Here is a 14,071-nt window from a genome sequence, read left to right on the forward strand (position 1 = left end):
TGGACACCTGTCCCCCCGCCCTTCACCCCCGACCGACTGTTCCTCCTTCGCCAGACGTGAGCCCAGCGCTCTCTCAGCGCTATCCGGGGCGGAGCGCCCTCCCTCTTAACCTGCGAGGCTGCTGCTCCGCACGGGAAACAACCTGGTGCCAACCCCGGGACCCTGCGCTCCCTCCCGCGGAAGGGCTCCGGGCCCGCGCTCCGCTGTCTGCGCCCACCCCCAAAGGCGAGGCCCTCGAAGCGCCGCTCCGCGCTCCTCAGGCGGCACCAGCCCCCCCCGCACCCCCGACCCGCCCCGACCCGACCCGCCCGCGCCCTCGGGGACCGCGGGGCGGCGGCGGCACCCCGTTGCCGCGCCACGTGCGCCGCCGCCTGGACGGGCGCCCGCCCGGCCCCGCCCCGTCCCGGCGGCACGCGAGGCGGGGGCGGGGCCGCGGTATGAGCCCGGTGGCGCCGCACGGCCACGGCCCCGGCCCCGGTCCCGGCGGCCGCCCCTTGCCCCCCGGCCGGGGAGGTGGCACTCGGGACACCCCACATGTAAGTGTGCTCCAGCTGGCGGCTCCAGCGCCGCCGCCAGCCCCTGGGGCTGGGACGGAGCGGGAAGGGGGGGAGCTGAGGGGGCGGTGCGGGACAGCCCCGGGGAGGAGGCTGCCGGTCCCGCTCGATGTTGGGCTCGCATCCCTCGTTGCACGCTAAGAGGCGGGGCGCGGTTGCACAGCGGCCGGTAGGCACCCTGGAGGGACAGGGCACTGTCCTCACCGGCGCCCGTCCCCGCAGCCTCCCGGCGGCGCGGGGCGGGGCGCTCGCCCGGCGGTGTCAGCACCGGCGCGGCGGGGGCGTTGACAGCCCTGTCCCTGGTGGGGGGGTGCCCTGCTGCTGGGGACGACTCCCCCGCGCCCCCCGGGCCCCCTCCGCCGTGCGCGGGGCGAGCTCGCCCGGGACCGATCGCGCCGAGGGTAGCATCGCGATGAACGCCTGCCGGGCGCTCAGTATCTTCTGTTGAAGGTTATGACAAATAAATCCCGTTCTTGCATGCACTCCCGCACCCCCCTCACCTCCGCACAAAGGGGGTGTGTGCGGGGGACAGATGATGGCACTCGGCTGTGCTGCCAGGGCAGCGAGCACCAGGGGAGGCAGAAAAGAGGTGAAAGGATTTAAAGGCAGGGGTAAGGGCTGTGGCTTGCTCTTCACCCCGAAGGGACGGGGAGAACTCTTTTTCAGCTATAGTTTTAAAAAAGAATGAGTTAAAGGTACCTGAGCACCAGCCACAGGCAAGCGGTGTGTCTGAAAATAAGATCTATAGCTAGCAGCTTTCAGGATGAAAATTATTTAGGAAACAGACCCTCACTGAAAGAATGAAAATGAAATATCCACAGCATTAATTCCCTTGCTTCTTGTCATCTTTTTTTTAAGTCGTGCATATATAGGAAATTCAGAAATGTGAGATAACGTTCCTCTGATGCTCTGAAAGTTCGATGCAAGGAGCAAGCACTGGAAAGTTTGTGTTTCTTTTCAACTCATTCAAGCTAGCACAGAACTGGAGAGAAAACAGAAGTAGCCCCTGCTAGTGCAGAGCTCCAGCCTGCAGCATTTGTCGTGCATCTTGGCTAAGTAAGGATGCGCGTATGGATAGGTATGAGCTTGATGGAATGGGGCTCACAGCTTGTGCTTAGGTGGCACAGAAATCGTGAGTTAAGAAAGGATCCTACCCATAATGTGTTCGCATTTCAGAAATATTTCAGTCTCGTTTTATGGGTGTTTTAGTGCACCCACGCAACTCAGCCTGAGCTGTGGGAATAGTGACGGTGCAGCTTTGGAGCCAAGACCCGGAAAGAGTCCTGAGAAAAGCAAGGAGCTGCATCCTGGCTCTGCTGCAGTAAACTTGCACTGACTTCTGTAGAGCCAGGATTTCACTCTGGATGCGACCATGAATAATGGAAATGACAACAGGCAGTATATATACACATGGTGCAAGTTTAGAAGAGATAGAAGCATTTGTGATTCATGATATAACTGAGTGCATTAGGAGGAAACTTTCCGTAGGGAAAGGTTATTCTATAATTATCCTCTCTGCGGGCTTTTTATGTTCCTTTGAAACACCTGGAATTAGTCTTAAAGACAAGGCACTGGATTCACTGGCTGTGCTGGAATAGCCATAATCATTAACAGAGCAAGGCAGAGTCTTTTTTACTTTATTCCTATGTGATATTAAAATGTCCTATTAGGAAAGGCCATAGTTGTTTGATAAATAACTTCTTTCTTCCTACCCCTGATTGACTGATATCAAACAGTTCCTAATACGTGTGAGGAAAGTTTGTAACACAGAGGAATATCCCTGCAAGGCACTGCGTATCCTTTCCTTAGACCTTTTGCCTTTTCCTAAGACCCGATTGCCTTTGAATTAACTCAGTTTAAGCTGCCGAGGGCCTGGCACCAGACGAAGAAGGAGCGGAGATGTGATAGTTATCAGCTACAGTGACAGCCAGCACCGCTGCACTGCTGAGTATCTGACCACTAAGGGCAAGGCTGCGTGCAGCCCCGGGAAAAGTTGTGTGTGAAGTTTGGGGATTCTGGATGCCAACTAGAGGATTGTCCTTGTTGTTGTGCCATCTGCTGCTTTTCCTCAGGAAAAATGTTTCCACCTTTCCTAGGCCCTGCGGGGAGCAAGGAGCATCTGGTGTGCACCTGCCAGCCTTGCTCCCATTGGCAGCTGAGTGCTGAAGGCTCACACCGAACAAGCCGGTGTAGCCACATGGGATGGTGCAGTACCACTAGTGGGACCTGGCTGGGGCCCAGGAGGCACTGTAGTCCCATCAGACCTAATGATCAGCCCCAGATGGTGTCCCAGACTGAACAGGGCTACTCGGTTTCCCATCCTGGAGCTCCATGGGAGACATAAGCCTCCAGAGAACCACACCATTTGGAAATCAATCCACACACCGGAAGGGCAACCCAGACTGGCACTCTCTGGTTTAATTTCCTGTGGCTGTGGGCCATGCGTTTGCAGGATGTTGGTTCAGAGCCACTAAGGGCAGGGAATAAGATTTATAAATGCATACAGGAACCAGTCCACCTCTTTGGACCTCCACTGCTCAGGTGTGTTATCAACTGCAGAACTGACACTCTGCTTCCACCCAGTAGGAGGTAGCCACATCCCTCAGTATCTGAGTTTTCTGTGGCAGACTATGCGCAGAACCATCTAGGTGCCGACACTGCCCCGTTGCGGACGAGCTCTTGATACCAGAACCACCAAGTGACGTTCTCAGAGTAGGCACTTGGGATGTGATTGCGAGGGGAGGCTCAGAGTTCAGGTGGATTAGAAACATCCTTGCAAAGATAATATGGGGGGTGATTATACCAGTCGCATCTGGGTTTGTGTCTGCTGCGGCTGAAGCACCCTTCGGGATGTTGGAGACCAAGCCTGAAGCTTGAGTTTCTGCAGGATCTCTGCTGCTCTGGCTATCTATCTGCATGGTCTGTAGACAGATCACCGGTTGACCTCTCTTAGCTCTGTCCCCAAATGTCTTTATGCCCTTCAGAATTCAGTAGCACAACAAATCCAAAATTTGGCTGTTTGCTAATGTTTCTCTGAGGTTTCTTTTTAGCCTGTCCGCTGCTATGCATCACAGCTTGTGAGAGGGGCTGAGTTTTGTGGATCCAGAGAGAGAAAGAATTGAATGACCTTTAAGATCTGTTTTCAAGCTCTTCTAGAAATTAAAGACCTGGTGCAGGAATTAGTGGGTGAATGTATTTGGTATATTTATGCCCTTCTGGCCTATGAAAGCTGCAAATGCCTGATATCTCTTCTTCATCTTGCCGTGTCCCCACCTTACCTGCCAGAGGAGGGTGCAAACCCCATCTCTTCTATCCCCATGCCAGCCTACCAAATGGGAAGTCCACGTACTGCTGCTTGCATGGGATTTGCCATTGTAGGAAGGACGGCTTTTTTGTCTGTGACAGGGACCATTTCTCAGGCGATTGCTTCAAGAAAAGGGAATGAAAATGTCAGGCAAGAAACAGGTGATTGCTCCGACCATCTTTAGCTTCCAGCTTGGCTGACACTGCATGACAAATGGTGGTAAGAGTAGTCAGGAAAGAGATGCCAGCTCCAGTGTGAAATTAAACATGTCTTCTGTACTTTACTGTTTGCCATCAGCCTTCATTGTTCTGGAAGTCTTCCTTTTCAGGCCCTTTCCCTTGTTTAAGGTGATACTCATGGTTTTCCCCAGGTACCACTTCTGTGTTTTCTGTCTTTTGTTGCACTACCTCAAGGGGTATTGTCCACTTCCTCATGCATCTCTGTCCCCTTAGGGCAAACCCTCTCTCAGTGTACACTGAAATAAGGATGCACAAAAGAGATGAGGGCTTTTCACCCTTCCCCATCCTTCTATAGGCACATCCTATAGATGGGAATTCTCACTCTGGACTGGAGACTGGGATAAATTTCTTTCAAAATAAGCCAAGATTTCCTGTAGCACCATCAAAAGTATCTAGGTTTACTGCCACGCTCCCCTTGAACACTATGCAGTGCCCACTAAACTGAGCGTGCAAAGGGTGGCTGACGCTCTTTCTGTCCTTGGCAGGGAGTCGCTGCTGTATACGCTTGCGGGAGAGCGGCACAGGGGAGAAAAGATGGAGCAGAGGCCAGGCAAGACGACCCATGCTCGGAGGAACCTCTTTGGCCCCGTAGACCACGAGCAGCTGCAGCAGGACTTCCAGCACATGCTGCGCAGCAGCATCGAGGGGGCCCAGCAGAAGTGGAACTTCAATTTCCTCTGGGACACACCAGTGGAGGGGCTTCTGCAGTGGGAAGAGCTCAGGGGCCATGAGGTGCCTGCTTTCTACCACAGCTGCGTAGTGGGTGATGCTCGGAGACCACTGCAGCACTTGAACTGGCCCCTGGGCAGGGAGAACAAGAGTCACCACTTTGCTCAGGTGGCACTGACTGAGAAACCCAAAACTTCCAAGAAAACAGAGAGCAAGAGGATCTTGGAAGGGAAGAAAAGAAGACAGACATCTTTGACAGGTGCGTGAGACCCCGGTATGGCTCAGATGATCAAACCTGGTCCCAGCAGCTGCTTAGAAATTCTCTGGTGGGCCCGTAAACCAGTCTTGCTTTAAGAAAGCGCAACTCTTTAGAGAAGCATCTGCAAGAGGAGGAAGGCACGCTCTAAATCGATGGGCGTGGGGCTTGTGTTACTTAAAGGCACTGTGCCACAACTCCCTCCTGGCCCTGGGGGTCTGTTTAGGACTTGTCACAGAGCAATAAGATAACGACCACTTCTTGCGGGACGATAGTTGGGATGGTTAGGAGGGTTAGACGTTTAAAAAGGCAGCCTAAGAAAAGTAGTGAGGAGATTTCTCAAGCAGGAGCCCAACAGGAAAACAGGGTTGCCCATCAGATGGGAGTTTGGTTTTTTGCTTGCTTATAGGTTTGGCCATGTGCAGCTTTTCCCAAGTGCCATAAGGAACACTGCTCAGCTGGCTAAGCCTTGGGAGGAAGACCAGAAACCAGAGAAAGCAGCCAGGTCTCCTGCTAACTTCGGCTTGGATATTATACTCAGTGAAGGTATCCAAGAATTTTAAGGGCAAATCGATCCTCAACTTGGCCAGGTGGAAGAAGGGGCTAGGTTTTCAAATGCTTCTCACCAGGACTTGCTGCCAGGAGTGAGTTTCAGCACCCATAAAAGAGCTTTAGGTTTTTGAAAGTCCTCAGCATCCTGCATGCTAAGCTCTTCTGAACATCTGCCCCCTCATTTTCTCTTCTCAACAGGATTTGAACTTGTTTGAAAAATCTAATCCCATATATTAGATTTCCCTTGTCCATATTGGGATTTTGGTTTATCCAGGACTGAGGTTTTCAAGATGTAGACCAAGGATTTTCTTTTGGGAATTTGATGTGAAACACCAGCTTGAAATTGCCTAGAAGATAATTGAAGCTAAGGTTTCAGGAAACACTTTTGGAACAGTGATGTTGATCTCAGTTAAGTCAGACAATAGACTAATTTGCTATTTGAGGGTATGAAATTTAATTGCTAGCGAGAGGTTCAGGAAGAGGTTGGAGATTAATGAAGAGTGGAACATTGCACACTGGAGTACAGAACAATGATATTTAATGAGTGCTCTTTTCTTCTCCAAAGCACTTTACAGCCATTAACTAATTAACAGTATAATTTACAGGTAGGAGTACAGAAGTATAATTCAGAGCACAATGTTGTGATGGTTTGAGGGAACTGCTGTTCAATTGTAAATCTCTCACTAGGTGTGTGGGAGTAAATTATGCAGATATTTCCAGGGGATATTTTTCTTCCGTTTTGTTTTCCCCAGGCAAGAAGCATTTCATCGGGGAATGTGGAAACCAAAATACCACGCTGCACAGTTTAACACTTTCCCACATGTGTTTTCATAAGAGAAAACACTTCAGTCTAACAACCAGTACCCTTCTCCCCAAGGAATCTGGGTGTGCGAGATGAGCCAGGAAAATTGTTTGCAGTCTTTTTTGGTGAGGCTTGGAGATCAGTCCCTCTCTCAGTCCTTCTCTCACAGGCACACGCACACACATCCTTTTTATTGCCAGGTGAAGGATGCATTAGAAGTTTCCCTCTAGCTGCAAGAACCTTGCCCCTCTGGGCATGACTGAAGTAATTCAGGCAAAACTGAGCCAGGGGAAGTCGTACCTACTGATACGGTGTGACCCCATGCTTCTACCCCTTCGCTTATCTTCTGCCATCCGGTAATGAAGGGTTAGTTTAGGATTAGGATCTGAGGTTGGATTTGAACCCGAACCCGGTTATCTGTGTTCTGCTGTGGTCAACAAGAGCACTGTAATGCTTTACATTAAGATCCAACAATGTGTGTTTAATTTAAATGCTCAAAGACAGCTGTGGCCCATTAAGTAAATATCGATATATTAAAAACCAGCCATGGGGTTTTGTGGACATTGGCACCTCCAGAGTGGAAGGAGCAGAGGTTTTCCTGCTGCATCTGACTCCTCAGACACGCAGAGTGCTAACCAGTATGAAAGAAGATTTTTCCTTCTCCCTCTCAACCTGTTTGTGTACACATACCCCATCTCCATTCTCTCCTTTTTTTGTTGTGATCCCAATGTGATTCTGCTGTTTTCTGGGAGAACCTCAAATTTAAAAAGCAGCTCAGATACAGGCTATAAGCCTTTTTAACTTTTTCCTTTCTTTTTTTTTCCCTTTTTTCTTTTTTTCCCCCCACTAACCAAGGTTGGTGAACCATGCCAGCTCTTTACTCCTTCTCTCTTCCAAACCTTTTGGCTTGCCTGAGTCTGATGCACTTAGACCTTGGCTCTCCTGGGAGACATTCATAAATCCTTGCCTCCTTTGCTAAAGGTCAAAGAGAGGAAATTGGTAAAAATCCTGTGTTTTCGCTAGCTGGTCTTACTTCTGAAGCAGATAGTTCATGGAAGATGGCTGGGAGAAAATGGGGAGGAAAGGAAGCGGGTATTTAGGTAGGTATATTTAAACAACAGAAGTCTTTCCTTCCTAGGTCCTTGTGGCCAGGCTTTCCTACTGACCACAGTACCCTACTTATGCCAGTGCAAGTGCTCTTTAGAGTCCCTCAGGCAAACCAGCCAATTCCCTTGGACTCTGTTTAGCATCTTAGATGAAGACTATAGACCATCTGAATATGGCTCTGGGGAATCTGCACACCTGTGGCTTTTAAGTGCCTCCATCGATTCTGAAACTAGGCTCCGTTGTGTGGGTGTCGGAGCAGTTGGGCTCTTGCTAAAATTCTTCATGGGCAGAAATGGGGAGTACTGACTACTGAAGTCTTTTCTGAATTTCATCTACTAAGCGTAATTCCTAATGCATTTCTTTTCCCAAAATAAAACAAGGGATAGCTATATAGAAGTCTTTTATGTGGAAGAAATAAGTAGTAAGGATTACATTTGGTAATGTAAGCTTTTTTTCTCTTACTGCTATTCCTTTACTCTGCTGCTCCACTGAGAGACTGCAGCAGGTTATAGTAATAGCAGGATTGGCTTTTCTACTGAGTTAGCTGTCCATGATCCTGCCCGAGAAAGTATACTGTCCTTGGGATCATGTCCAGAGGTTTAACTTAGGGCTAGCTCAGGTACTGCTGCGGTCCTTTGCACCATGCCATGCAGACGTATCCTTAAGGAAGTTGGCTGCAGGAATCTCCTCGCACAAACTTTGGCTATGAAAGACTACAGAATTCCAGTCATCCCGCCAATAATGTTCTGCCCTGAAATTAATGCAAGACTTTAGGCTGCAAGGACTCGATAGGTGTTGCCAATTTAACTATAGAGAAAGCTGAGGTTTAAATATTATGGAGCCCACATCCTCAACTGAAATTGGAGCAAATTCATTACTATGAATACAGACAACTTACACCAGATAAATCCCATGAACTCTAAATATAAATAAGCATCTAGCTTCCATTTCAGCTAATTCTGCCTTATTTACCAGAAAAAAAGTATGTATTTTTTGTGCAAGGCTGGGAGGCAGAGAAGGAACTCGTAGGGGAACTCCTGTGTTGTAATCGCGGTTCTGTAGTTAAGGCTGATTTATGTTTGTATCTGAAACAAAGATTTACATGAACATAGGAAAACATAATGGGTGTTCTCCCCATGAGCCACAGTGCTTACTCTCTGAGCAAAGAATTAGCTATAATTCAGTGATAGTGCAAGGTTTTATGCAGTCCTTCTTGAATCTGCAGTTTGATCTAATAAGCAGAAATAAAGTGCCCCATATATATAGTTCTTCTGATGTTATTTTGCAAAGTATTTGTTATTTTTAAGGAGGAAAAAAAAAAAAATATTTCTGTCTGGAAAGCACTGCAGCCATGGATCTAAAAGCTGGACTGAAATGTCACATTACTCAGCTTGCATAAGAGGGTCCAAAGTCTTTTGATCTCAACTGGATAAAAGCCAGCACATTTCCTTTGTTTTGCTTGGTATTACATAGCTTCATGTGGAACATGCTAAAGGTATTAGTTTTGTTCATTCACGAGCCGTAGAGAAGTCTAAATGACTTCTTCAACACGAAAATGAGATTTGAGAGATTTCTTGAAAAGCAGCCGTTATCAGTGTCGTAGTCCTAATTCTGTTTGTGTGTTGTTCTCCAGATTACTACTCGGCAAAGAAGCAAGTCAAAATGAACGTACAAGCTGCTGCAAAGAAGTCAACTTCTTGAAAGCAAGGAGAGAATTGCTGTGCATTGGAGAGGTTGGAAACACCTGCCAAGCCTCCTCAACCTTCAAAAACCGTGTGTGCAGGCTGCAGACACTTAGGGGCATCCCACAGAGATGTATTCCCGACAGCAGCGGTGAAAACAGAAAATACTGTCATTGGGATGGGGTCAGGCCAAATCAACTGGAATAACTTTGATGAGAAATTACTGGCCTTAAAAAACACTGGTGAGCAAGTTTGGACACTACAGAAATTGGCTAAGGCTAGCAGTTTAACATGCATTAAAAATCACTGTACATGAGAAAGTGGTAAACAGTTAAAACAACTGTATGCGTGTAATAATGTGCTTGGGTAAGTCACTGTACAGTTGGGGTCTTTGATATTGTCATGTCTTTACATATCCTCTTTTTTGGTTCTAGTAGGGACAACTTACTAAGTTTCACCATCTTGGCTTTAGAGGTCTGACACACTAAAAAAAATTTCCAGCCCTTTCTGTGGTTTTTTTTTTTTAGGTACAGAATTTTGTGCTTGCAACTGTTCAGGGCATAAGTAACAGTGCTTGGGTGCCAAATGTATATATTGCTGGGATGTAAATGGAGAAAGCTGAAATTATTTGGGGAAGTTTCCATTTATATCAGCAGCCATTTTAGCCCTGCATGTCTGCCCCACACACAAGAATTAGGTAGTTGAATGTTACATGAGTAGAAATTTGCAGAAATATTCTTGTATCTTTTGAGTCATTCCCATTCCCAGCTGGGCCAAATCCAGCCTTTATTTTGGATTGTGCTGTTCCATCTAGGTCTATGAGTTTGCGCGGTGAAAACGGAGATAAAATTTGCTGTGCATTTGTCCATGGTGTTTTAAAATGCCTGCTGTTTGTAAGAACAGAGTAAGAATGAGGGAGGTGGTTTAGTTGCTATTTTGTGCTTTTTATTCATACCTACTAATCTTTGTATAAGAAGAGAAAGGGCATTAATAACACTGAAATGTTACACATGCAACAGACTTGATGTTTCATGGACTGCTTTTCTATGGCATTTGTTAACATATCCTTTTTCATCACCTACTTTTTATTTCCCTTTTTTATTCCCCTGACCAGTTGCGATAATTGAGGTTTTACAGCACATAATAATCAGTGGGTGAACCAGAAAAAGAAACCTATAAAATATATGCTCTAAATTATACTGCTGCATATGGCCTTAAGATGCATGCAGTGTTTAATGAACTTCTTTGGAAACAGCTCTGTAAACGTCAGGTTTTTAGAACAGCGTGAGATAATGGACTGCTGCTTTTTTTGTCTCAAATCTAAACAAACTAAGGCTTCTCCCGGCTAGTAAAACCTAGCATGCACACGTGTGCGTGTCAGGTGTATGCATGAGAAGTGGTGTAAGCAAGTCATACACCCTGCGTTACGTGCAACATCAGGAGGGTTTAGTGTGTTTCTTATTTTCCCATTAAGGGCTACAAGTGTTTAGACATAAATAATAGTCGATTTTCCCCAAAATGGCACGAGGCAGTGATTTTACTCTGTTTTTGTATGCTGAGATAAAGATGCTCAGCAAATTGCAGGGTCAGAGCCTGTTTCCAGCCATATACAAGAATCACAAGATGCGATTTTCCCGCTTGAATTTTTTATTTAGTTAGGAACAAACCTTGCTCCAGCTGATGTCAAAGAGAGTTTTACCCAAATGAAGCCGGATGAGGGCCAACCTGGCAGCTGCTGCTCGCAGAGCCTTCAGTGTGTTTGTGGGCCAGGCCAGTCTGTTACACGCTTTTCAGCCCATGGAGATGTAGCATAAAGGTGTGGGACTGGGCTTTTTGTGTGTTTGGTTTTATTTTTAAACTTTGCTTGTGATTAGAACAGTTTAATCTATTTTTCTTTTTTTAAAGTGTGGTGGTTTTCTCTAATGAAGAAAAATTGCACAACTGTCTCTCTGTGTGTTTGTGATTTTAAAGCTGATGAATAACACTGTGCACCTTTTTGGTTTGTAGCAAAGTTACTTGCAGAATTATTTTCTGAGCAGGATGGCATGAGCTGTGCATAAAAGCCCTCAAGTCTGCCATGCAAGAGGCTATCGTGAAGTAGCTGAGTCTTGTTTCAAGGGGAAAAGGGATGCTTCTCTTTATTATGAGAAATAATGACTGTCAATATATTGCTGTCCCAAAGAAACAAGAAAGGATCTTATTTTTTTCATATTAATTCCAAAACAGCTCAGTGCTTAAGTGTACATTTAAAAGGAAGTATCTGCCTTAAATGCTTTGTAATCAGGATATTATAATGTCAGAGGAATTAGTAAAACAATTGTTTAAATTATCAATAATACAGATTTTGGATACCAATGCAGATATTGGCCTTAGAGTGGAATTTCAGTATACTTAGACTGAAAGGTGAAGACTGTGGATGAACATTTGGGCTGTCTGTGTTTATAGCATCTTAATTAGCTGTGATTGTGACTGGGAGCTCCATGCTAGGGTAGAAAAGAGTTTTCTGCTGATTAGAAAAGGTGATTTCTTTTTGCTTGCTGATTATACATTTGGTAATGTTTTTTGAAATGACAGAATATTGGAGATTAAGATATCACAGTAACACAGAAGGTGGGGGAGAGGGAAATACTGTTTTCATACCAGTGTTTGCAATGGGAAATTCATGTACTTGTACTGGAGAGCCTAATCCTCCCCTGGTGTACGCTGTATTACAGCTCCACTGATCTGTGGTGGAACCACCTTCATTTACACCAGAGGAGAAGTGAGGCTATGTTTTGCACTAGTCCTTCTACTCTACAGAATAAATGGACAAGCAGCTAACTGTGTAAAGCCCTTGCCTCCTTTCTGCATACATGGGTTTTAAAAGATGAAGAAAGTTGGTTTCTGCTATATTTTTGTGTGTGTGGCAGCCAGAAATAACAACAAACCTCTGATTAGTGTCTGAGCTTCATCATCACCAGGGTAGATAAAGTATATCTGTGTTTCATTACCATGCTGATGAGGAAACAGTTGAGGAATATTTCATTATTTTGTTCAACTTGTGAATTGCACTTTCTTGTTTAACACAGTATGCACAAGGGGATATGTCAGTATGTAGCAAAGCTGTAATAATATTTTTTTAATACGTGGGTCTAAAACATTCCTATTCTTTAAGTGAGGCAGCAGACCTGATTGAAAAAGCAATACGCTGAAGCGTTGGTCTGTTTCATTCCCTGGACATAAGCAGTGTGTTGAACGTACCAAATTTAATCCTGTAACAAAGCTGTTCAGGGCTTATTTGCTGACCTGTGAGTTTGATGGGCTGCAGGGGTCTATGGCCGCCCATCAAACCCCAAAGCGGCACTTTCTCATAATGAGAAGCAAGGGGATATGTTCAGACTTGGGACATTAAAGACAGGGTAGCAGCACTGGTTGAAGGTCTTGTGCAGCTGTGTAAGGAGCAGACAGCAGAAAGGAGACTGCGTCAGGAACCCACAGCATACTGTAACCTCGGTATGCTGATAAGTAAGTACAATTATGTCTCCCTGAGCCCTCCTCCTCCCTCTTTTCTGAATATAAGCTGCATGCGTGACTCAGGGCCATATATTACTGAACAGCCACAACCTAGCTTCCGCTGATACCATGGTGTGACCAGCGTATACATTAGGGAAATCAGTAGTTCAGATTTTTTCCATCCAAGATAAATGTGTCCCATGTGCAACACAACCTGAGCTGAAAATGGGCCAGAGCAGGTCCCAGAACATTTGTTTTATGTTTTGTACAAACATGGAAATAATCTCTCAGGTATTGATTATTTCATTAAATTCCTTTCAGCAGCAACTGGAGAAGGTTGTTTCACTTGGGTGAAAAAGCCAGGAAAAGAGCTTCTTCACATGCTTCCAGTTATTTCAGGGTGATGCAAGTACAGCTGTCTTCTACTTAAAGCAGCTCCTCTGCAAATATTCTGAAGTACCCTTCTGCAGGGTAGTATTGGTTTCCTGGAGAAGCTATCAACTTGCTATGGTAGATGCTTTATTATTTTACCATTATCTTTTGGATCCTTGTTAATAGGCTTTGGGAGTGGGCCTTAATATCACAGAAATGTTTGGCTGGAAGGGAGCCTGGGAAGTCACCTACTCCATCCTCCTGCACTAAAGCAGCATCAGGACATACTTATTCCAAAGCTTGCAAACTTCTGTGAGAAATTATATGCTCTGTTCACGTGGCAAATCTCAGGGGTAGCCAAGGTCAGCAACGTTCCTGCGGAGATTTGTAGGGTCTATGTTATACAGGGTGCTTGCTTTCAGATATTCATTTTGCTTTGCTCGTCTTGTTGCAATGCTGTAGACGCAGTTGAATTCCACATAAGCAAGCCGGTGTGTTGAACCGTTTGGTTGTCAAATGTGGATACTGCAATGTCATCAATAAAAGCTGGTGCATAAATATGTTTTAATAGCAAAATAAGTTGAATTTTCTTCTTTTTAGGCAGGTTCTTCTTGTTTTGTTTCTGCACTGCTCTGTCCTGGCCTGCCTACACTGATGCCCCTGTGCTGTTCCACTTTCTACAATTCATCACTTCCATGCACAAAAATTTGGGTCAAGCTGTGGGGTAGTATAAGCTGAGCTGACCTACAGCCCAGAAAATGTGTTTCGGCAGTGGATATTTCATGGTTTCCCACTGAGGTGTCACAAACCATATAGGAGGAGGAAACTTTTTTCACCCCGCTTTCTTCATTTTCTGCAATGTTTTTTTGCTTAGGAAATGCTGCCTCTCTTACTTTCAGCAATCTGTTCCCTTGGCAAGAAATATGACTATCAGGTGTTTAAAATTAAAGTTGTTAAAATCAAATTTGCAAAGGCAGGAGGGTTTGCCCCAGTGTCCTGGACATAGTCCAACTTTGGTAATTACATCTCGCCTAGCTAAATC

At 45.9% G+C, this 14,071-nt stretch overlaps 1 protein-coding gene across 1 annotated transcript; it reads left to right on the forward strand.

Annotated features, from left to right (window-relative positions):
• The first annotated feature begins 459 nt into the window (after window positions 1-459).
• On the forward strand, window positions 460-13,574 carry LOC137663809 (cyclin-dependent kinase inhibitor 1-like). The gene is made up of 3 exons (XM_068401373.1): window positions 460-536; window positions 4,583-5,025; window positions 9,117-13,574. Coding segments are annotated over exons 1-3 (513 nt in total). The 5' UTR covers window positions 460-534; the 3' UTR covers window positions 9,185-13,574.
• The last annotated feature ends 497 nt before the right edge of the window (window positions 13,575-14,071 follow it).

This window comes from Nyctibius grandis, chromosome 5, assembly GCF_013368605.1.
Source record: "Nyctibius grandis isolate bNycGra1 chromosome 5, bNycGra1.pri, whole genome shotgun sequence".
NCBI lineage: Eukaryota > Metazoa > Chordata > Aves > Nyctibiiformes > Nyctibiidae > Nyctibius > Nyctibius grandis.

Excerpts from the sequence above, each read along its gene's own strand:
- LOC137663809 (XM_068401373.1), top strand. Across the intron at positions 5,026-9,116 it reads AAGACAGACATCTTTGACAG|ATTACTACTCGGCAAAGAAG; the intron begins GTGCGTGAGACC and ends GTTGTTCTCCAG.